The 26,159-nt window shown below is 37.0% G+C and overlaps 1 protein-coding gene across 1 annotated transcript in view; it reads right to left on the reverse strand.

The window, feature by feature from the left end:
* The window catches only part of TFEC (transcription factor EC), an 86,646-nt gene extending 61,674 nt beyond the window's left edge, over positions 1-24,972 (reverse strand). The window contains exon 1 of the mRNA XM_030960170.1: positions 24,772-24,972. Coding sequence (XP_030816030.1) covers positions 24,772-24,972 — 201 coding nt within the window. The remainder of the gene's footprint in view (positions 1-24,771) is intronic.
* Between the last annotated feature and the right edge of the window lie 1,187 nt (positions 24,973-26,159).

The raw sequence follows: 26,159 nt of genomic DNA on the forward strand, positions 1-26,159 counted from the left end.
ACATCTTCCTGCTATATAAACCTTTTGCCTAATAATCTCAGAGGGCTTTGTTGTGGTGAATATTGTTTTGTTTGGAAGACTTGGTAATAAATTTGGTATATGAAAGTTTAGGAATAAAGTTTAGATACACAGATTGTATTCCCTGAGTCTAGTTACTCCCATTCTATGTTTTTTCCCTTTATGCTACCTAGAGATTTGAGAAAAAAATACTATTTTCTCTCCCAGACCAATTCAGCCCATATTTTGCTAATAGTTCCTGTAAGGCTCTGTGCAGTGCCAAATAAACCATACCAAATTAAGATTAAAAAAATACAGCAAAGATGAATCTGGATTTTGCAAAGTTAACAGCCTTTGAGATTTTCAAGCACATCATATCAGCCAAATGAAGACCCTGCTTCAGAAAGTATCCGGATCTTAGTCAAAGATGCCTCAGGTTGCACTGAAATGCCTTTTCTTTCAGGGAACAGTGGTTTGAACGGAAGCTCAGCACTTCCCTGACCGCAGGCCAGCATGAATCCAGCCCCTGGGTCCCTTCCTATGGGAACACTGGGCAGAGAGACCCTTTTCAAAGGAGGTCAGCCTTTGAAACACGAACTGACCTTCAGCAACCAAGATTCCCTTCTCTTTTGCAGGCTTTGTGCACTCTCTATTAGAAAGCAATGCAATGAGTTGTATTTTAATTCTCATCTGCTAAACGTCCTTAAAAGTCTGGAGCTGTTCCTGTTCTCACTAAAAGACAGGAACTGAGCATGTTTGAGAGACACAACTGTCCCTCAGCTCCTCTTCCTCTGCATTTCCCATTTACAGTTAGTTCTGCTACCAAACCCAATCCATTTTTAGTGCATAAGAGTAATTTTGATAATCATAAGTAGAAAGTATCATCTCCCTGTGCATTTCAGGGAAACTTTCTGTGGTCCAAAAGGATCCAGGCTGCTGCACAGTCATATACAGCTTTCTGCCTTTTCTCTGGAGTGCAGCTACTTGCAGGAGAGGGAGAGCAGGGAACAGGCTTCTATTGTTGTCACTTCCATCAGAGAGAAGACAAGCAGAGGGTACCTGATGGAAATAATGCCTTCAAGGGCATTCAAGGGGGTCCAGGTCCCACAGTCCAGCCTAGGATCCAGACTTGTATCCAGCTGCTACAGTCAAAACTCCAACCCTAAATAAAGATTGTCTTTTTTTCCTAGTCACATAAGCAGGAGCTGTTTAGTTAAGCCCCACATCATAAACACATTGTGATATCCAAAGTGAGAATAACACTTTTCCCTGCAAGAGCATCTCCTTTTTTATGGAGGCTGATAGGGGAGAAAATGGAAAAGTTTCCAATTCATTTAAAATTGAGTGACGGAGCTTTCTAAATCAATATTGGTGCCCTCAAATCTCAGACAAAAAAAATCTGTCAAAGGCAGAGAAGGGCTGTACTCATCATTCCAGCCATCAAAGTTATTTTGATCAAGTCTGTGTGTATTTTTAATAACGATTCTCCTTCTCCCCCAAAGTCTTGTTATTCACTTGAAGGCAAAATTATACAAAAAGAGGAGCAACTTTCTGAAAAAATGTAAGAACCTCTGAGATAAGATCAATCAGTATTTTGTCAACTCAGGAACTTGCAATATGTGTGACAGAAGGCACTTGGAGCATGGCTCTTCACAATACAAGTAGTTTTTAAATATTTATTTTAGCAACATATAACAGTGGCAAGACTAAAAAAATCACAGTTTACTCTTTCTTTGCCATCCTTAAAAGTTATTATTGTGAAATATATATATATATATATATTCATGGCATTCATGTCCTAGTGTGAACAGATGGAAAAGACTTCCTCAGTGCTGTGAAAAGCCTCAGAAAGAACTGCATTTTGAACTTAACAATTCTGAAATACTCTCAAAGTGTTTCATGTATCATCTCAGTCATGCTGAGATTTTCACAAGAAACCTCTGCCAAAACCACTTGGAATCACAAAGAGCAGAGAGCAAACATTCTGACTAACAGCTTTGTCACACTCGGCTTGGAGCACTGTTCCCAGCGCAAAGCGGTGTTTTAAAACAAACATTTAAAGTTTCTTAAAATTCCAGGAAGTGTTGCTTAGAATTTATCAAAAGATAACCATTCAATTTAACACTAAAGAAGCCTTTCCTAAGCTGCAGTACTTTTACCTATAGCACAAGCAAAGCTATTGATAAGGCACGTGTCCTAATGGAGGAACCTGCGTAATAGAAGACAACAACAAAGAACAACCACGCACAGATCAGTGACATCATTATGTCAAACAGCATGACTGCACTTAAATGGTTGAGGCTATTTGTCATGCACCACATTGTTGCGCTTATAGCTGCATTTATACACTGGTAATTCACATATGTATTTGAATATTTAATACATAATTGCTATTCTCTGAAATACTACTAAAATGAAAATTAAATACCACAAGTTGTATCAGAAACTTTTTCTCTAACTTTATTATTACTCAGTATTCTACTGTATGATTTCACAATCATAAAATGTAGTCCTCTTGAAATGAAATTCTGCAAAAAGTTCACTCAAGCTCTTTCCGGTCAATAGTGGTATAATGGAGATCAGAATCTGATCTGTAAGACTTAGACAGAAAATAGTTGCAGACTATCTCCTCACAGACTGTCAAAGGAAATGGGAAGTTTCTATGTTGCTGTGTATGACAATAAGGAGCACAGTTTGCTATTTAAAATATTTACACCATTTTGTATATTTGCTACGAACCTAAATTCAGAATAACATCACTAACCAAGAAGAAAAATAATTTTACACCCATTTGTCCTTATAAGTAAGCTCATAAATTTAAACCACTTCTCAAATTTCTCAAATACTAAACCAAAAGGACAGTTTTTAGCTGAAGTGCCTCACAGATTTTAACCATAAATGTAATTGTATTTACCACGATGGTTGGAAAATAACAATATTTACTAGGGAGAAATGAGCATGGCAAAATGACAGACAGCAGAGAAAAAATACATATCATTCACTCTTTGAAGATGACTGCTCTAATATCCTGCTTCTTCTGTGCTTTATCAAAAGCCATTCTAATTAACTGAGTATGTTCTCAACAGTTATATCAACCTTTTACAACAGCATTTACACTAGAAACAAACAGAACAGTGGAGATTCAATTTCTGATTTCAGAAACAAACAAACAAACAAACAAACAAACAAACTCAAACCCTCAAGTAAAATTTTGCAGATCAGAAAGATATTTTTATGGATTCAAAATAATAAATTTTCCCTTTACAACAATGCCTCCAAAACAGGGAGAGATAAGTCTCTAAACTGTCTCCATGAGTATGCAAATAATGTCATGTACATGTGACACATGATGTCAGGAATTCTATTTCATTTCTTACAGCTGAAGGAACAGAATATGGATGTTGCTCCTGTAAGAGCATTTGGAGCAGAGTTGTACGTACCTGCCCGTACCAGCTGTATTCCAGCATCGTAACCTCGGCGAACACCAAGTCTTTGGAAACTCAGAGCAAATTCGTGGATACCAACTGTTTCATGTAAGACAAAGCCTGGGACTATGCTGCTACTTTCCCTTTCAAAGGAGTGTGCTACACTCTACAACTTTTGCTTAGCCACCAGCACTGCTACAATCATAGCTTTGTTGAAGTGTTGTGCTCTTGCAGCTAAAACCTGTTGATAATGAACCTGAACCCATTATTTTGAGTCAATGAATTGAAAGAAATAGGGCAAAGAATGAAAGCCACAGGGCCAATTACCAGCATTCTTTGATGTATTACTTGCTAGCACCCACCAAATCACTTTGTGTCTTTGTCTTGATCCCCTCTGTTATTCATTAATTATTCTGGAAGGGTTAGAGTTCAGATAGCTAATTGCACAGACAGTCTTACTTGGTGGGGATTCTCCCTACACTGACACTTTCCCCAGCTGTGCCCAGCCACCTTGCATTATGCCAATTAATCCAATTCTTGGCATTTTTGTACAGTCCTCCAGGTTCTTTTAAAGCTTTGCCTAAAATGTTTTTCTCAGGCTTGTAAACAGAGACTGAAGAAAGTTTGTGAACTGGACAGATAATGTTTACAACTGTCTTGTTCTTTCTTTGTGGAGGTCACTGGCCCTAGTGACCCTGTTTTCTTCCCCATGCCTGTCACTTTATTTACAAGCATGGTGTCTAGTACTCTTTTTGCATTTGTAGGAATAAGAATTATTTTACAATATTTAATTTTCATTTTCACTTTTTTCTGCACCCTTAGCCACTCTCCACTTTTGTCAGAAGTGATCTTTGCTAAATTGAGAGGTAGATCCCTCTTTACATGTGAAGAGACAATTTCTAGGAGAGTGGTCTTCTAGTTAACAAAAGAAAAACACCTCATTTCTTTGTTGATCTTAGTGCTAGGAATATTTCCATGTACAAAATTTTGTAACAAAGAAGGGATGTATTTTAATAACAAGAATACAAAAAAGGGAAATAAAACCTTCTCTTCTGAGGTCAAAGCTCAGGATCCTGTTCACAAACTCAGAACTGTTGATGGGCTTCAAATTTCAGAAAAAGCAACTTCGGACTCATTGTTTTCACTCAAAATGGGAAAGACTATATCTGTCTCCTCAGGGTTTTTTCCCTCATTCACTATATGTTTGTTTTTCTCCTGCCATAGATGACCACTTTCCTGCTCCAACAACCCTAGAAAATTAGTAAGTTGGGACTACAGTTTGGGGGCACAAATAAGAAGGGACAGAATTAGGACCAAGCCTAATCACAATTAGATATACCCTATTTTTTAGGTAGTTACACTGCAGGCAATTTCAGGTCCTCATAGACACTTCCATGTGTCTGAGAAATGTGTAATCAATGGCTTTACCTGAAAAGTTGGAATGCAAAGAAAAAGGTCCTCAGAGAGTACTGTGAGCTGAAGTATGCACAGGCAAGAAGTCCTCTAAGAAAGCAGTCACCTAAATAACCAGGAAACAGCAGCCACAGAGAACACCCTCTAATTATTTTAAATTATTATTAGCAGTACCTAAGTAATTATCCAGCTATGTAATTATTCTTTTCCAGAGACACCAGTTAGCTAATAAGATTGTACTGGAGACCTTAAAGAGCATACTAAAAATTTATCCCAGGAATGTCATCCATAAATTACACTGAACAGACAATACAATGAGTGAAATGTGAATGCTGAAGTTCAAGGTATGGAGGAAAAATAAGATTTTGTAATAAATCTGTTTTTAAAAATATTAGCAGTGTTTTAGCACTTCAGGTGATCTGACTGCTAATCTCCATTTGCAGATAAGAGAAATCCAATATCCTTCAAGCAACCAGGTCAAAAGAACAGCTCAATAATTACAGGAGTCTTACATTAGAATCTGTAAAACACCCAGGAGCATAGGTTAGTTGAGGAAGATTAAAGAAAGAAAGTTTGTTTATAGATTTCATTTTTCTGCCACAAGAATCTAAATAAGCTTAAGATGGTGCTTCTTCCCCTGTACAAAGTCCAAAGAGAAACTTATTAACCACGGCTCTGTGTGACAAGTTATCCTTTGCACATGTATTCAGAACCACTCAAGCTCCATCTTCAGGTGAACAATGTGCAAAATATTTCTGTTAGTCTAAACAAAATATAGTTTCTGACCACGCTCCATAGACTGACCTGTTGACTGGACTAATGCAAACTCATCATCCATTCATTCAGACTTATTAAGTGTTCCATTTAAACTTGGCTCTTTTAGCATCCAAACTAAAAACCAGGGAGTTCTAAAAAGTGATTGACTTTTCATAGTTGTGTCCATGCAGAAAAAACGGAACTTTCACACTCCATTAATTACTTTCTCCTCATTAAATATAGCCTGAACATAAGGTTTTGTCCCATTAATATGTAATTCAGATAAAGCAGGTATAAATTAATTTCTCTTGAAAGAACTGCAATTTTAACATCTGAAAATTAATATCATTTATACAAATAGGAGAATGCTGTCTAAATCCAAAGCAGAAGAGTACTTTACATCAATGGTGCAGAGCTGGGCTTGTGATACTATAGTCAAAAATTTCAACAGACTGAAACATTCCCAAATAATCATTCCTTAAAAGAGAGATTTATGCTAAATCCATAAACCATCAAAACTGGTTTTGTGAAATACAGCCTCCAATTCTGAATGCTTGATAATGCTGAGTATATCACATAAATGGGGAGCCACCTTATACTGTGTTACCAGGGGCTGTGCTGAGGAGCATTTTCACCAGGCAGAGGAGGGTGGGAAGACCTCTGATCCTCTGGGATCTTACCTCAGGATGCTGCTCACAGATGACTAGACACATTCCAGCATGTGGCTGCTCTCTCTCAGTGGTTTCTCCTCTCTGTCTTGAAAAATGTATCTGCTACAATTCTTGCAATGCTGTTAAATTGAGGCAATATTTTCAGGGGCATCTGACCACACAAGTTGACACCTCACTCAGCTGGAACCCCTCACAGCATTTAAAGCAGAGATTAAATAACCCGTTCTGGGCAAGACAGTGGAGAATTTACAGTCTCCGTGCACAAGATAATTTCTATATGCCAGTTTCGTAGAATTTCTACATGTTGCTTTTCTACACTGAAGAAGACAATTAAATTTACTTTGTACAGAGTCCTAATTTTTCAGGTAGATTTCATTTTTACAGGAATATTTTAGGACTTTCCAGATCCCCCAACATCACTGAAGTGATCCCCAGAGCTACGAATGGCTCTTTATTTCAGAGAACTGAGAACATTATGTTTCAGATATAGTTTTAACTATTTTTTAATGCAGAAAAGTAAAATATCAGCCAAAGTATTTAAACAAACATACAACTTCAGTATCTGCATTGAATGATTACTGCTATACTTTCCACTTTTTTCTCTATACTGCTGGATTTGACATTGAAACTTTTAAAGTTTAAGATGTGCTTTCTGTCAATAAAGTCTTTTAAAGCTGTAAGGCCCTTAAGGAAGTAGTTCGCTATGTCTGTATAATGTTTTGCACACTGGGGCACTGATCTGGTGGAACAAATCAGAATTATCCAATAACTTCTGACTACAACCTGTTTCAGTCACAGTAGAGGCTTCTGAAAATGCTCTGTAGCTGCAGTCAATATCAGTCCCTTACAACTTCCACAGGAGCAGCCCAGTGCAAAGGTCCGTCACAAGTCCCTTATCACGTGTGGTAGCTAAGTTTGGAAGTCTTCTAGATTCTTTTCTCTAAGTCCAAACCTGTATGAAATGTAAATTATTTTCTTCCTGAGTAATCAGGAGGAACAGGAACTCCTGTTATTATACCTTACCCATTAATATTCAACTTCTACATCAGAACACTAATAAAAGGCCACCAAGAACCGCAACATAAGCTAAACTTGCACTAGATATGGAATACAAAAGGGAACAGAAATGGGACTTGATTGCCTACAAGAACAATTGATTTGAGCTTGAAAAAAAGCACAAACAGCAACAAAACTGCTTAGAGAAAAAGTAGCTGTTCTCCACTAGATTCTTAACTGCATGTAAAATATGTGGCCCTGGCAGACTAAAATCTGAGCATCTGAACTCTGTAAGAACTGAACATTATTAAGCTAAAAAATGCCTCTTTTTCCAAAGGGGAAGCAAGTTAGATCTCTTGTCAATAATGTGATAAATAAAATACACAAACAGTTCTATCAAACTATTTCTTCATTTCATTTAAAATGCTGCAGTCCAAGGCCAGCTGTGTGTTTAATACAGCAAGATTGATTCTGAAATTAGTCACATTAATTCATCTTTCTACTTTCAGTAATACAATTCAGAAATTGTCATTTCCCCCATGGAATTTCGTCTTATTTTAGATTCTCTCTCTTTTCCAGTAAGCAGGATATCTTTTTTGAACAGTAGAAAAAGCCTATTGTTCTCATTTTAAATTATTGGTATTGATTAGGAGCTTTGCCTGAATAATACGTACAAGAATGATGATGATGATGATCATCATCATCATCATCAATATTATATATTTTCCATGAACTTTTCTGCACTGAACAGGACTTCACTGAAGTAGATAAGGGACCTCAAGTGTTCAGATAAAAAGGGTATCTATTGAAACGCTGTAAGCTTAGCAAAAAAATACAAAACCTGGTTCAAAATTCAACACACCAGGCAGAAGCACTGATTTGTTACACTACCCTAAAAATCTGTAGTGCAGAAATAGACCCAGAGGATCAGCCTCAAAATGACTGTGAGCTGAAACGTGATAAATAAAATATTGCCATAGTGACTCTTATCATGAGAATTTTACATTTACACAGTATAATTTGAATGTTGCATACGAACAAGCTCTTCCATGAATAGTGAAACCAATAAACTGCTGTTTCCTGTACATTTCTGTCATATTTCCCTTAAAGCTTTCTCTCCCAAGGCTCCAAGTTACCCAGTTTTGGATTGTTTTCCATGATCACTGCACTGCAGTTTCCAAGAGGTGATCACATCTCCTGTCAGGGAGGGGAGCTTTCAGCACACAGGCTCCTGAGCCCACACAAACCCACTGATGGCTTATTGCACTGATGGCAGCGTCCCCACTCATCTGCTGCCCTTGCTCATTACTCTGCAGACTCATTAAGAGCTATCTTTTCCCATTGTACAGTTTATGCTTTTTTTCCTATCTGCCTGTGGATTTCCATGACACCTCAATGCAGTTCTATTGAAACTGGACTGCAGGAGCAAAAACATTGAGGTGGAAGGAAATGAAGGTTTATGAGAAGCAGACAACAACAGCCATCAAAATATGGCACATTTCTTTAGAAAGCTATGCTAAATGTGATCAAATATTGCTGCCATGGGAAAGAGATGGTTGTTACTTTGAAACTGAACTTCCCAGAACGCTGGTTCACACTGAGGCATATTCAAAAGGTTTTTATTTCTTGAATACAGAACAACCTAAGGAAGCACTCAACCAATAGGAGATAACAAGAAAATCTAGATTTCTACAGTACACCACTTATTAAAACAAAAATCAGATATATTTATTGTTTCTGAATTTGCAGGAATTTTAGGCATTTTAATCCAAAACTCTCAACTGATTTCAGAGAAGTTACAAAGTCACAATGGTATCCTCTGCATCCCAGAAAAACTACAAGACCTCACATCTACAACGATATGAAGATGAGACAATACAGAAGGAATAATGCTCTTGCTCTTTCAACAAATATTATTTTTAAAAATATTGTATTTTTTCATAATGTGAAGAAATCTTGTGAAACAACTCTCCAATTTTAATATTGATTGAGAGGCAGAAAACAGATATGGTAGGGAATATAACTTCATTGGGTTTAATATGTAGGAAATAGCACATATTGAAGGTAGAAAAGGATTTAAGCAATGGCATGTAGGAGGAAGGGGGTAGCAAGGAGAAAAAATCTGATGTAGTAAAACTGATATTAAAAATAGTGGAGGGGAAACAAAGTATAAAACCTTCTGAAAATCAGATCTGAGTCAGTCTACACTAAAGTGGATTTCAAGCAGGTGAACAGAAGTTCCAATATTTTTTTTAAGTTTCTGAAGTAGGATTTTCCCAAATTATGCCATCAGTGTCTTGTATGATTTAGTTTCTGACTAATACCTAATAATTGAAATTGCAGTGACTTGAATACTGAAAGACATTGAATTAAAAATGTATATTGTATTTGTGGAAGTCTTAAAGAGCACCATTTAATATTTCACCTGGGCATATTGTCTTTTCAGTGAGTATTTCAGAAATACTTTCTGAAAGAGCTAACTCACATTATGAACTAAAGAGCCACAAAGTAACCCAATAAACTGAATCACTGCATACAGCCAACATTGGCAGCAAGGCAGATGCATAAAATAATATGCTTATGTTTGGAGGAACACCGTGAAGCTAAAAAGAAAATCCACACTCATCTTCCAACTGTGAAAAAAGCAACTGTAGAAAAAATAATTGATAGTGTTCTTCAGATTAACTAGTTGAATATTGTTGACACTTCAGAGAGTTTAGGTATTACTGATGAAAAGGAAAAATTATATATTCACCTGTTTACTATGTAATTCGGCTTCACTAATTAACTGAAATCATGGAGACTGCATTTCCCAGTCATAAAGGCATTTTTGGGAATATCAGCTTAATGCGCCTCATCTAAGCACCTGACCTAGTGCAAATGTATTAAACAGTGTATCACAGCTACCTCAACAGCAATCATAGGCTGCTTGTCTGTTTGATTACCAGGTGCTTGCTTCGGTAATGAAACGTTATGAGTAAGAAGAGGTTAGACTCTTAGGGAGCAGGCATTTGGGAGCACTAGTTCAGTGCTCATATGCATATTTATGGTGTCATATTCAGTGAAGTGACAATGGACCACCCCTCACAGCTTTTGACATTTATATATACACTCCCACACATACATATTGAATGTCTTTTAAGTAGGTATATCTATGCTTACAGGGAGTCATAGGAATATTTATATATTAAGTATACCAAATTATCAGGGAAAAAGGGTTGAAAAGAGCTTATTCCTTCTAGTAGATTCTCTTATTATTTTTGAGAATAAAGTCCAGTTTAGCCTCATTTCCTCCAAGTCTGAGTTCCACGGATAAGGCTTTAGTATGTTTTTTTTTAATCAATGGGCATAATGCAGAGAAAGATGTTTCTATCTGCAGCAGATCATCACATTTTTAGAAGCAATACTGCTGTTATCACAAGAGTGGCCCATTAACTGGAGCACAGCAGTGAGGGAATCACTTCTGAAATGTCATCAGCCGTTCTTTTGGTAGAAACTGTGCTTAAAATAGCCCTGTACACACCGAGGCCTGATTTGATATAAAGATTTCAAATAAGAGCACAGAAAAGGTTCATGGTTTTGTTTGGGGTTTTTTCATTTTACATGTGTTCAATTTTATTCAAAAAGACACAGGGCTCTAAAGAGCTGGATTCCCCTTAAGTTTTATTGCCTATGATCCAAAATAATATCTTTCATAGCACATTTTTTTAATAATGCTTTAAATACAAATCAGTGGAGCGTCTGGTCAGACCAAGTCTCTTGAAAGTATCACTGGCTGGAATTCTTTAAAAATGTTTTTAAGCTATTTTTCTATCTGAACACAGAATGATTCTTCATGTAAAATTCTGCTTTTGTAGACTGGATGTAAAGCTCAATAAAGTCAAAAAGGCATCAGTGGGTTTTGAAATTGGTCTTTTGGTTTACAGGTGGCAATCTTTAGCCAGCCTGCAGGGAAGTGATATTTGTTTTACTGCACAACTACTGTAGATAATTTTTACGTTGTGGATACACGAGATAGTTAACACACAACATCTGATATGAAATATTTTGTGTTTGAGATCAGAAGAAATCACATTACCAATTCATCTTGACTACCAGTGGTCAGTGTAAGATGAGCACGATGTCAGGCAGGTCATAAAGCTGTGTATATCACTATCCTAAAAGATGCTTTGGCATCTCGCAGTCTTTTGTAGAGCAGTATTTGTTGTACTCCTGCTGTGAAAGAATGAAATGCACATTACTGACTTGAAGGGGAGAAAAGACTTCATGCTTCACTTGGCTGTAAGAGAAGTGGACTCAGTCTCTAGAGGAAGATCATCTGGGTTGCAAGAAGAATAGTTCCGTGGTTACCTGTTACACAAAGACATTAAAGACTCAGGTGCAATTTCCTACCTGAACTTGAGTCCCTGGATAATTTTGAGTATTCATCACAAGTGGCATTCATCTCTAAGAGGCATTTTTCTAGTCTACATTATGAAAAAGTCTGTCTTTTGGACAATAGGAAGAGAAAGGATCTCCAGAAAGTGAATCACTTTCAGACACCCCTGGGAGACTTCATAAAAAAGCAGGATTTTTTTTTTTCATTCCTCTGGACATGCTCCTCTCTTATAGTTCGTCACAAAAGGAGAACTTCTCATCACAGAAAGCAATGAACTTTAATTAGATGCCTATTATTTATATGACTAAAAAGCTGGATCCATGTAGGCATTTATGGAAGCTAAACCTTGATATGAGGAAATGAATTTGTGTCTCTGCAACTTAAATTTTTACCTGCAAGATGTGACACCTTCCTCACAGTCAGACTGTGCAGGGTGAAACATTACAATTTATATGATATTGTCAAAATGTCAGTGGAGGCCAGAAAATTGATTAACATAAATATATAGAAAAGGATGCTGGAGTCAATGACCCCCAACCCCCAAAAGGTATGAACTGAAGGCCAGTATTCAAATCTTGTTGGCATTTTTACTAACTGAAGAGAAAAACTAGAGAGAAGTAATACTGCAGTTTGAATGAACTAGATGATTCTTCAAGCACAATGTATGAAATATATTTTAACTATCAATATTATCACTTAAGCCACAAAATCCACATTTTCAGTACTACAAAGTGGATGACATTGTTTATTTGTATTCAGTTCCATTGAATTTTTCAAGGCAAAATTCTCACTAAGCTTCTCTATGTGTTAGATACCATAGTTCATCTCAGGACCTAATGCAATCTATTTTTTAGTTATTCACACCCTTTATTCTGTAACTATAGTCTACCTCTTTTGATATTAGGAAGGCAGGACACAGTTCAATTGTTAATGGTTCAGATAAAATCAAAACGTGGAGTTTGTTCTTTAGAAATATATCTATGATTAGTAACAGCACTAATGATGAAAGTTTTGAGCTTATATTTGTCATTAGTTCCAACACAAGTATTAGTTTCATAAATTTTTGGCAGAGGAAAAAAAAAAAGAAAGAAACCTTTTGTTTGCTTTAGAGAGCAATTGAATTTTCTTCGGCATAAGGAATTGACTGCAACTACAGTTGTGTCAATGCACCTCACAGTTACCAGGACTTCAGGGAGCCACATTTGGTCTGAACTTGCAAGGTCTTTGACGGTAACAAACTGAAGTAAATGAATATAAGGTAATAATGGAGAAAATTTGTGAAATAAAAGAATGGTGATTATCTGTGCATTTGTCTGAAATCATAGTATGCAGAGCAAGAATCAAATATCTCCGTTTGGAACCAGGTTTGCTACCATTGCTATTTATGCATTTTGGTCAAATGATGAGTTTAGACTATCTTCAATATTCATAGGATGGAAAACAATTTCAACAGAAAAAATAATCAATTATCACAATTTGTCATCTCATATGTAAAGTGAGTAGTGGAAATGCAGTATTTCAAGCTGTGTCCGCTTTGCTGCTTTCAGTGTTGTTCTCCCTAATTTTTCCTATCTTCTTTGCTTTCTTTCCATGTTTTGATCTCTTTGCTTTTTTACTCTGACTTCCAACATTAACTCTTATCATTTTTCTTCCTCTCAAACACCTTTTTTATGCATGGTTTTTGTGACATTTCAACAACAAGATACAGTTCTGAAATTGTTCCTTCATTCTGGTCTCCATCCAGTTTGATCTCAAATCATTGATTATAGCAGTCCCAAAGATATAATAGTGAATATGCTCTACAGGTATGATTAAAGACAGAGCCTGTAACTCCCAATGCATAAAATTCCAAAAAATAGACAAAATAAAACTTGGAGAAATTCTTTGTTAACTGGTGTTCCAAATACTGTTTAGTCAGGGGTAGAAATTATTTCCAAAGCCACCAAGTCAATGGGCATTTTTCTTTTAATTTCTTTGACCTTCGAAAAATTCACCATTTGTGTCTTTGAACAAATGTACAAATAAATGTACTTGATTAGGGATCTGATATCAAAGGGATCATCTTTGTCCTGGGTGGTCTTTGTCCTTATTTTCCATCATAAGCAATTAATCCACCATTGTGTGCATGTCTTATGAGATGTTCTGCCATAAAAGCAGAGTCATTTAAAAAGTACTCAAATTCAAAACATCATCTAAACCTACAGTTATCTGTAAAAGGCTAAATGGAAGATTTGGAACAAAATAGCTCCTGGGTTAGAGTCTCGTATGCTGTATTAACCTTGAGCAAAATTTTACAGTGCAGGTACTTAACCTACAAGGGGAACTTCATAATGGGAATACTGAGAAACCTGTGGCTATAACCAGTACTACTGGGCCCAGTATAATATTTCATTTACATTTCTTACAGAGCAATTTTTGTCAATCTTGCTGCATGAATGAAAAATCTCATCCCATAGTCTCCAATTCACTACCCTCATGAACTCATAAAAAGGTCTTTTAACCACTGCTGTGGTTTTCAAGTGGAAATAATAAAATGGCAAGAGTTAAATATTAATATTCAGTTCTTACTCTGTGCTTTTCTTTGATACCAATTACAACTTGAACTTCACCTAACTCAAAAAGACTGCAGACTTCTCTCAATTAGCAGTAATAGGATTAATACATAGCTTTGGAATTGAAGATTTAAATAGAAAAAAAAAGAAGAAAACTTGGCAAATGTACACTACATGTACCAAATTAATCTCAAAATAAATATGCAGCCTTGGGTGAAATAAGTGGAATGTGGAATGCTAGAGATGTGGGGGTTATTGTGGTTTTTCTGCTCTCTTGACAACCTCTGTAGGTAGCATTGCTTTGAAAACTATCATGGCTGTAGAATAACAGTACCTTTTCTTCCTTATGTTTATGGCCACTAGAAAGTTGCTGCAACTCACAACAGGCATTCTCCTTTGTATAGCACCAAAGCTATTTCTGTTTATTAGACTTTTCTCCATCACCACTTTCTATGGTTCTCAGCTTTGTGAGTTTCAAGCAATCTCACAGATTCAAATAATTGCGTTTAAATAGCTGTCTCCTGAGAAAGGAAAAAATATTTGGTGAAAAGTGTTAGATGGACAAAAGTGCTTCTATACTACAGAATGAGCAGCAGGGAACTGAATTTATGGAACATAATTCTTGGATTTCTTTACTCTTATTGAGTTGCTTGTGGTTTATTTTGTATTTGCATTTGATGGGCAATGATTGACTTCATTCTCCGTGCAATTTGAGGAACTACCTGTACATTGTATGATACAATGGCCTGAACTGAAGATGACCCTGTTTTAAAGTGTACATTTGACATCTGAAAAAAAATTATAATATCCTAAAATTCTCTATCAAATCAAAAAATACTGACATCAGTTATAAAGAGCTGCTTATATTCTTTTCTCCGAGGAAAATATGAGATACTCAATGGTGTTTTACTGATCAAAGCTCATACAGCAGAACATTTGAAGTGTAACTAAACAAATACAGAGCCAGCTGTGAGTCAGGACAGATGGAAGTGACAAGTTTAGTTTTTGCTAGTAAAAAAGGCCCTTTTCAAAATAGTACAGGAAGATGCTACAGAGATTTGCATTGAGCATGAGTTGTTGCATATTCATTTGGCCCTAGATATGACTGATAAAAATGATATAAGTAACTAAAAAAATTTATGAGGGTCAATATAGCAGAAATCATTATGAAGAAAGACTGTATACAATTGAAAAAAAACATATATCTTATATTTTTTTTTAGGTAAAAAAATATTTTACTTATTGTTATTAACTACCTGTGTTTGGAGCTTCCCATTCAATATGTATTCTATTCAAACTTAACCAATTTATTTATAATTTTATTAAATTTTTATTTTAGCAAATTTATACAAAAAAAATATTACTTTCCCAAGTTTTGAAGTGCTGGTCTTCACAAGTTCTAGACCTTTGCTCAAAATATTTTGGAGATCATTATATATAGCTATTAATTAACCTGATCTTGTTTGGTACTGCGTCTTGTAGATATTTGGACTGGTGGAAATATTCTTGAAAGAACAGATGAATGCATTCCCATTAGGGCTAGGCTAGAAAATGGCAGCTGAGATAAGCAAAATCCTCCGTCTAGGCAGATGGATCACAACATAGCCCAGAGGTGTCCAGCATAGCCAAAATGAAAATCACACTTAATTCTTCCCAGAATTTGATTTAAAATTTCCCTAATTTCCACTTTATAAAGCAGAGAATCACCTAATAACATTTTCTGATGTATCCAGATACAGAAATTGCCAACACATGAAAAATATGGACTGTAGAAGTTGGTCTGGACAGGATTGAAACCAATAAGCTGCACTTTGGTGAGGAGCAGAGAAGGATGGGATGAACGTGCAGGCTCCAGCCATTTAGAGATGGTTGTCATTCTTTATGAAGATTAAGGACCTGTAGCTTTGCATTCCTACATTAATCCCAAGGCCAGCCAATGTACAAGCTGCCAGAGTATAGACTTCCAGACACTGCACTTCCAGACACAGGAGTTTTGATCAGAGCCTTGAGCAACATGAACTCCCATTTCTACACTGCATTTTTCTGGCTTTACTCTGAGAACATTAAGGGCAGATATGCAAAACTGACTTTACATTTCTCTAGAAAACAAAGAGAGAGAACAAAAAGAACAATAATGAGCACAGTTGAAGAGGACTCTCTCATGTGACCACTGGCTAGCTCACTTGCATATTGAAAGAATATGACTATATGAATCCTTTTCAAACTAAGAAAACTCTTTCAGTTAAAAGTAAGAGTCATGCACATATAATTTGCTTAAGATCTACACATTTCAGAGTAAATTTAAGGCTCACAGAATAGTGAATGTGGTTTTTTTATTCTAAATATCTTCATATTGTTGAAAAGAAAACAAATAATCCTCATTTTTTTTAGGGATGTAAGGGAACCATACACATTACAGAGAATTTTAGCCTAGCATCCAGTGATTTACATTATTTTTTACAAAATTTAGAGTTGGTTTGACGTCATAAGTAAATCAACTGTTGTTAAAATTAAAACTTTTTCTCTGTTATGTCCAAGTCTGATCTATGTCATCAGTTCTCACTTCTATGACTAATATAAAATTCAGACACAATTTCCAGTTAGAAAGAAACTATTTCTGCCATGTCTTCTTCCCTTATTTTTTAACTCAGTGACAATTCTGATATCCAAAGTGGCAACTAATTGCCTTGACAATTAAATAGTATTGCCACAGTACAGCCTTTATGCATTGGTCCTAATAAATGTCAGATGAAGCTCAACTGCTCACTTCAGCAGATGCTAATTTAAGCTGAACACTACCAGCTATTCAGAGGGAGAATTTTTGCTTTAAATAAGATTAATCTCAGAAATTAAGTATGGGATTCCTTCTTATAAAAAGGCCATTGGTTATTCATTAAATCTGAATTACTGGTTTAACAAATACTTGTATAAGTATCCTTAATATTTTCTGTTATGTAATTACTAATACAGTGTATAATACTTAATATCTCAGTCAGGTCTCTTCAAAATTCAATTACTATAGCTCTTGTCATAGAGACTAGCACTGCTCTTTTAAAGCTCCTTTTTTTCCCTAGTGACCCTTCAGCTTGACTACTTCATCCTTGGCTGCCATTTGTCAGTTCAGGAATAGTATGACTGTCAAGTCAAGTGTAGATTTATATCGGAATCCTAACTCCCATCATGATCCTCACCTTTCCACTGAAGTCAGTAGGAAGCTGGGAATCCTGTTATGCTTTTAATCCTAGGCCAGCATTTCAAAAAATGCTGATCTCTTTCCAAGTTTGTGGAGCTTCTCTTTGCTGCAGCTGACACAAAACTGAGTCTCCTTTCATTAACACTGGAAAAGCCTGAGCACCCTCAAGGTAGAGATAGCAGTGTTTGCACCATTGTTCTCTACTTTACAATTGCAAAGTCTTTCTTAATTCTATTTGGGACCTGTTCATATTCTTCATGGGAAGGAAACAAAAGCTTATCCCTTGCAAATGGGTTCCTCCCCTAGTGTGCACCACCCACTGAGCAGCACAGAGTTGTCAAAAGAAAAGTTTCACAGGACCCTCTCTAAAATTTCATTCATAAAATATAATTTTAAATAATATATAATAAATATCATATATAAATAATAAATAAAATATAAATTTAAAAGCTATAATTTCATTCATAAAATCGATACACTCAGGAATGGTGGTGGACACTGAGCCCAGAAGTCATGAAAGAGTTCATATTTTCATCACTGAAGCCTTTGACAACTAGAAGAATGCAGCTGTTTGCAAAATGCTGATTTTGAACTGTCCCAGGACCCTGTAACTTCCAAGACTCAGTGAGGGGCAGCATTGATAGGCATAAGCTAAAACTGTGCCAGGGACTCTCCTAACAGTAGGACTGTCTGGACATGTCGTAGGCATAGTTAAATGTACAAGTGTCCTAGGTATAGTTAAATGTACAAATGTACAAGATAGACAGCTCACTTCTGCTCAGGGTTCTGAGCTGAGAATACATGGGAAGATATCAGGACACCTTGTGATTAAACCATGACTGGGTCTCTTCTTATATCTATCTTCCACAATTTGCCTGGGTCTCTTCTAATATGTGTCTTCCACACTTTGCTGCCTTCATATCAAGAATCACAGCAGACTTTAAAAAGAACCACCCTTACAATACACAGCTTTGAGTCTTTAAAAGGTTGTTACCTGCAATTCTAATTTTGAGAAAAAATCAAATTTTGATTCAGCATTAATGCTCTCTCCAACTACTGAAGGCAATAGACCTGCTGAACCTACTCTTGGAATCGCAGTTACATCAGTGATTTCCATACCACAGGAATTATCACACAGAAGTAGGTTAACAGCTGTGCTCAGATGTGTAGAGGTGTGTGCAAGAATAGACAGAGCAAAAATAAAAATGTCTAAAAAAAATGAAAAAAAAATTATGAGGTATATGGGAGTAAGAATAGCGACTGTGGACTTTAGACACTGTAAGGTTAAAAAGATGAAGTCTGTGAAGTGTGAAAAAGAGAAGATATATTATGAAAGTCTACAAAATAATGAGTGAGCCTGAGGATCTTACACGGATCTCTCTATTTCCTACTTACTCATCTCTTTTGGTCTCCATTCTGCTCCTCCTCTTTCTAGATCTTCCAAATTACGTTTTGTTCTTTTTCCCAATTCCCTTTTCCCTGTTATTTATGTACCCTTTCACATAATTTTCCACCTTTCCTTTTTTCTATATACTTCTTCTCATGATAGAAATAGTAATACAAAAATCTAAGCATTTTCTTAATGTAAATAAATGTAAGTATTATTAAAAAAAAATTATAGTGCATAGAACTAAAAAGTAACATATTTTAAGTGACTGCCATGAAAAAATCTGCAGAGACAGACAGCCCTGCTGCTGCAAACTGCTTCAGCAAAAAGTCTAGGAAGGTTTAAGCATAACAACCTCAATTACTATACTGTAGTAATTTAACATAAAATTAAATTTTAACCCTCAAGCATCATCTCATTAGCTAATTCAAAGTGGAATCAAGAAATTTTGAGAATTCTATACTTTCTCTGAAGCAAAAAAGACATAGGCGTGGAATGTATTTGACTGTGTTTATGACAAAATGCAGACACTTACATCCAAGCTAATTATCTAGATTTTTTTTCAGTCAACAGGGAGAAAAATATCACTTGGAGAGTGCAATCCATCTTAGTTCAAAGTACATGCTTAAGATAAGCCAGATAAATTGGATCTTAAATGGGTCCACTTGCCCCACTGGCTACAAAAATTGCTGAGGCATCTAATTCAGATGTAGACACCTGCTCTAGAGACGTGGCATTCACATTCTCTGAAAAATCCCTTTCTCCAGGATTTTTCTCCTGTGAAGCTGAGAAGCCTCAGAGAAAAAGGAAAACAATAATTATCTCATTTGCTTCTCCTCTGTTTTGCTCACGTGGAATGTGTTTGGAGATTGTTTATCCAACAGGTGATTGTTTCATTGGGTTCTGGTGTGAGTTGTATTTTTACTCAATGGCTAATCAGTGCCAAACTGTATCAAGACTCTGGAAGGAGTCACGAGTTTTCATTATTATCTTTCTAGCCTTCCGTAAGTATCCTTTCTGTATTTTTTAGTATAGTTTAGTATAGCATTCTTTAATATAATATAGTATCATAAAATAATAAATTAGACTTCTGAGAACATGGAGTCAGAGTCATCATTCCTTCCTTCGTCTGAGGGCAATGCAAATAGAATATGGAGATAGGTGAGAGCCCAGTGAAGGTATTCTGAAACAGATTATTAAGCTTTATGGAGAGCTGATCTATTCCAGTTTAAGTATTCTTGCATTTCTGTGTGCTGCTAGTATGTCACTTAAACAGCAGTTGTGGCCTGGAGCACAGCTCTATAGTGGTATTAGAGAGCCTATGGAGGCAGATGGGATATGTACATGGATCTGAAGTGGTTCTTGGACACAGAGTGTGTTTTCAGGCTTTTAAATTATATATCTTTTGGTGGGAAAAGTAAAAAACTGCTGGTCTGTTCTCCCTTTCATAATGTCTCCTAAACTGTCAAAAATCCTTCCAATTATGTGCCAATCCACCAAAAAAACATACCAGCTTAAGAAAGGGTTTGCATTATTGTATGAAGTGTGAGAGTTGCAGCAATCAAGAGAGCACATCTAAAAAAGAAACTGGAAAGATGCCAGTGTAGCAGACACTGGGCAAATGAGGCTCCCTATATGGGAGATATAAGGCAGGCAGCCCAGGACATTAAAGGAATTTGTGACTTCCAGAATACTTTTAAAAAGCCATGACTTCCCTCCTAGCAATGTCTGGACTGGACCTGTTCTGTCTTTAAATATAAAATTTGCCTGCAGAAAGGTTCCAAAAGAGAAAGTATTAAGTCCCAGCAGCCTAAAATACTTATTTCCAAAAGAAATATAGCCATTTATAGACAGTGTTTGTTGTTTTGTTATGTTATGCTTGTGAGAAGCTTATCTTCAAGCTTCCTTAGTGTCCCAGGTCACTGCAACAATATTATTCTTCCTAGCCATTCATTAAGAAAATAATAATAGAGTGGGGATTTTAAAGAGGTTAACAGGCAGACTTTTATGCATAGCTTTTCCCGGTATACGCAGTAAAACATTACTCTTATGTTTATACTCATTACTCAGGTACCTGAAATCAGTTTCCAATCTCTGTCTGTGGCATATCTTTGCTGTGTATATTGGAGAGTATGTTCTCAATATTTTGGTATCTCTTAGCTGTTGAGGGATTTTTTTGCAGGTTGTCTTTAAATTTCATTTTGCACTAGTTAAACAGATAATGCTCCCAAAATCTTTCACGGTAGCTTAGATCTTTTTTATACTTTAATGATTTACTGGTGTCTGGTTAGTCCTCAACCTTCCTACCACCTTCCTTCTGGATCTGTGGTGGTATGAATTGACACAGCATCCAGTAATGGTCAAATCAGCCCCAAATACACAGCTAAATCAATATCCCGAGCCCTACGAAATTAATTAATTTCTTTATACACATTTTATATGGAAATTTGGTTTATTATTTTGCTGCAATGTTGCTCATTTCCAATTGATCAAGGTCTCTTGACTCATGTCTTCGACAGAGTTACAGGTTTTCAGCACAAAAAACCACAAGAAGTGGCCTCAAATTGCTCTAGGGAAGATTTAGACTGTGTATCAGGACAAATTTCTTTGCAGAAAGTGCTGTCAACCACTGGAACAGATTGCCCAGGGATGTGTCAAAGTGACCATTCCTGGAGGAATCTAGAAAAGGTGTGGGTGTGGCACTTAGGCACAGGGTTTAGTGGTTGCCTTGGCAGTGTTAGGTTAACAATGGACTTGATGTTCCTTAAAGTCTTTTCCAACCTGAACTGTTCTATTCTGTTCCATTTGATTCTATGTTGTTAGTTTGTTTTAACTGATTGTTTGAAGAAAAAAACTATATTAAAATTTCCACCAAAACTAATATTGGACAAAAAACTCTCATAGAGAAAACAAATGTCCCTTCAAAGTGAATTCAGTGTTTAAGGTGAACTTTCACTAATACAGTGGAACACTCCTGAGGAAAGGGCAGCAGGGTGTAAACCTTTGCCCAGTGACTCATGGATGGCATTCCTCATAACACATTGCCTTTCACCTTAGCAGGCATTTGTTGAAGAGCAGAAGTCACTTTTTGAGTTTCAAATGACATCCTTCTTTCATCTGGATTTCTTTCCAGAATCTTCAATCAGCGTTTGCTAAAGCCAATGCTTCTTAATTTATAGAGCTTATAAATACTGCAGGGAAAAATCTGGTGGCTCTTTCACTGCCTTGGGTATTTCTATAGGTTAACCTGGCTTCCTGCAGAACACAGGTAACTTCCCTTGATCAACACAGAAAATAATCTGACTCAAGATTTTGCATCACAAAGAGAGGTCTCAGTCTTCAAACTCTTTCTTGGGCCTTTGCTACTGTTTTTAAAATACCAAACTAACCCTTTCCTGCTACTTCCCAAATCCTTGATCTCAAAGACAGCATTCTCAATGGCATTCTATGATAAATCTTCACTCAAAATGGATTCCCCATCAGTGCTTGCTCTGGGCAATGAAAAACTGCTTTAAGATGTTTTTATCATTTGACTGCCATGCAAACATGCTACATCTGTGAACACAAGAACTTCTGGGCAGAGAAAATTTCATACTTGCCAAAAGGTACACATCCCCATCCTTACGTGCTGTTAACCCCAAGATCTCACTCTACAGGTTATTGTCCCTCAGAGATTTTTAATCCCTCCATTTTCTCAACAAATCCCTTTCTCCTTCCAAACAGTCAACAAAGACTTTGATGAGAAACCTCCAGTAGAAAATTTACTCAGTAGTAGTAAGTCTTGCTACAAGGCAATGACAATGGGTCCTTAACAGTGTACTGGCATCCCACAAAGGTGAAAAGGAATCATGTCTAGTAGTCAACCTATCTATAGGTATATTACTTAAAACACTGCCACTTAATTATAGATTGGACACAATTTCTTGTCTAAATTCTGAAACCTGCCATGAAAAATACCTCCGATCTCCTGATATTCTTTGAATTCTTCTGAAGGTGTTCTTCCTATCTGTCCTGATTTAGGCAGAGGAATATTTTTTGTTTTCTCTCTTTTTTGTTTTGAGCCTTGCTTTTCAGTAATATGTGACTTTCCACACCTCTTTATCTTTTACTTCTTTATCTTCTTCTCTCCCCTAATTTGTTTTCTCAAGATTTTTCTTCAGCCCTTCCCGTTTCCCTATCTCCTGTTTTTTTCACCATTTCTCTCTCCTATTCCCCTTTTTAAATTTCCTTAGCACCCTTTTCTCCATCTTTTCCCACTTCTATTTGCATCATGATTTCCAACCTGCAAAGAAATGCTATCCTCACAGGCTCTGCAGCACCCTTTGATCACCCTCTAGCCTCTGCAAGCCAGCTCCTCCAGCAGCTCCAGTGCCCCAGTTAACCCAGAGACTCCAACGAGGTTGAGAGGGACTTCTGTCATAGCAGGAACGAGAGGGGAGCTAGCCTTGCCCTGAAAGGCGAAGCAAAGGGGGTCAGTTTGCCAAAGAGAGATTGGCAAGAAAATATGGTGCCAGCCGCATGCTGCCTCATTCATGTTCCCCCAATTAAAGCAGCCTGTAGGGAAAGTAGCATGCCACTGTAGTGCACTGGTGTACTGACCCCTCCGAGTGCTTGTTAGTGCTCACCATACTCAGCATTTCTTCTCCCTGATTGATAGGACAATGTGTGTGTGTATGGGAGAGAGCAGATTCATTACAGCACATTAGCCAGACAGGCAGACAAATGCCCACAGGGGCAGAAAAGCTGTAAGGAATAAATAAAAACTTTATTATTTTTCTAAAACTTCTTTTCCCCAGGCTACAGTGAAGAATACTGGAGGAAGGGGAAAGTGGAGGGAGCCCAGAAAAGAAAGGGAGTGGTGAGAACTGGAGGGAAAGTTTATTAGCAGTCAAAGAAAGGCTTAAAATATTCATTGTTGGATTCAGAGTTTGAATCTCTATTTATATTTTTAATTTTGGTCCCACTGCAAACTAGGAAAGAAAGGTTCGGTGCATCAGATATCAAGTTATCAGAACATTCCTGATGTAACACATCTGAAGTGTCTGAAACCTGGCTGCTCCACTTACTGAAATTTATAATTCCTCAGTTTTAAAAATGAAAAACAAACTAGTACCAGCCTTTATCAACAGCTGCCACCATGTGGTATTTAAAATACCACAGTTACTTTCAAATAGAAAGAAATATGGTGGCATCATCTAATCTGTCCAGTGACAAGTTTTTAGCCTCTACTCAGTAGCTCATAGCTGACAAGAGATGAGGTGGCTGTGAGGCAGCTCTGCAGCCCTGCATACTCTCTGCTAAGGGCTAGGAGTAGATAGCCTCTGCAAAATTGTCCTGGACACCGCAGCCACTGTACCAAACCACTTGCCCATCACCAATCTTTGGAGATGGGGGGCCAGACCACAGTCCAGAACTGCCCAGGCTGTCAACAACAGTGCATGAAAAAAGTGTATCCTCAAATGGCTGGTGCCAAAACCCTTTCTGCCAGGCACAGATTTACCAAGGTGCAGCATCCTCTCTGCATCAGTCATGAGATGCTGCCTGCTCTGACAAGGGGCAAGGAAGCAAACATGGAGCTCCTGGACTCTGTTCTCACTGCCTACTGGGTGGATCTTAGCCTGTCTGCTGTCTGGAAATACATTGTGGTGTTGAAAGAAAACTCCAGAGACATTACACTATCCAAGAGGAAGATAGAGTGCAAATTGTCAGCCCTGGACCATTAGACAGTTGATCCAAAGAGTAATGATTTAAAGGACATGATTTGAGACAGCACAGGGACAAGATTTAGTTAGTTTAATACATTGGTATTTGCTTGCTTGAGCCCTATATATATATATTTTTTTAGAACATTGTAATTCCAGCAGCTTCATCCTCACCTCTCCCCTGATTTCATTTAGGCGCACTCCAAAATGAGCTAAATGTGTTAAAATTAAGAATAGCTTCTGGCAGATAACACAGCATTCTGAAATCTGCTTTGTAAATATCTACTGGTAGTATAGGTACCTCTGAGATTGCTGGAGCTTTGTCTGATGAAAAGTGTGTTCCCATTGGAAAATATCCATTGAACGCAGGATACTGTGAAACTGGCATATGACACTGTGAATAATGTGCATGGGCTTCTTCTCGAGGGTGCTTGTCTGGCCACTTTTGATCCTGTAGCTTTCCTCTGAGCTGAAACTGTAGTCCAGTAAGTGCCTGCAGCATTGCTTTATTTCTTCCCTTCCCACTATTCGCAGAGCTGAAAAAATCACTATAAAACACACACACAAAATAGAAGGAGCAATTTAATTTCTTGAACAATGTACATCTACTATTAAAAAAATAAAAAACAAAACCAAAACAAAACTTCAGTATAAATCCAAATTAACACTATGGTTATCGGGCACCCATAAGAACACAATCCCTAACACGGTACTGGGGGAAAAAAAAAAGGAAAAAACAAAAAAAGGGGGAAAAAAAGATGAGAAGAAACAGTTGGCATTCAGTTAACAATCATGTTTGGAGGTTTGTGACTGACTTTGTTATTCCAAGGGAAGCCAGGTACCAGGCTCTTGGGATTAGGTACAAAGGCAAGAAAAAAGTGGACGCGTATGAATCTCAAAGGTGACTGCTGGGTTAATAAAACAGTCTGTTTTCTGTTCACCCACTCTTCCTCTCAGTGTGCAAGTACATTAAAATATGTCAAAAGGAAAGCCATTTGCTGGGGAAAAATAATTCAGCTAAAAGTCCAAATTTCCAGCTGGTGTGTTGCCTTCGTGTGTGCAAGCGCGCTAACAAAGTGACCCACACATCTCACTGGATGAAAGTTGGTATCCTCATTAAAGTAGAAACAAACACTTGAAAACAGGAACAACTGCCAGTTACAAAAAGGACCACAATTGAAATGAGAAGCCTTCATTTTTCCCCATTCTGTTTCCTACTTGCTCTACAGCAGATACTATATATATATATATATTTAAGTAACTGCTTGAAAAATAATGAAAGAAAAACTGATTTTGTATGCAGTAACCATTCCCATTTGCTGGAGGAATTGCATTGCTAACAACCATCCACATTATCATCATGTGTTTAGAAGAAGAAATATTTTCACAGTCCAGTTTCTAAACTGCCACATACAACACAACGGTTGGTTCCTGCAAAGAGCCACCCTTTCAAAAGTGAGTAGCTCTGGGGAAGAAAACCTTATATCAGAATAGCTCACACTAGAAAGCGATTGTAGGATCAACCTCCAACCCTTTAAAATAAAAGCACATTTATCGTGGCATATACTGCCTTTGCCCCAGGAAACACAATGAGACTTGAACACAATCACTAATTCACTGCGGTGTGAACATTTCATGTAATATGAACTGCACGAGACATTAGATCTTCCTTGGCCCAGGCCCTGACAG

The sequence above is a fragment of the Camarhynchus parvulus genome, chromosome 1A, assembly GCF_901933205.1.
Source record: "Camarhynchus parvulus chromosome 1A, STF_HiC, whole genome shotgun sequence".
Lineage (NCBI taxonomy): Eukaryota > Metazoa > Chordata > Aves > Passeriformes > Thraupidae > Camarhynchus > Camarhynchus parvulus.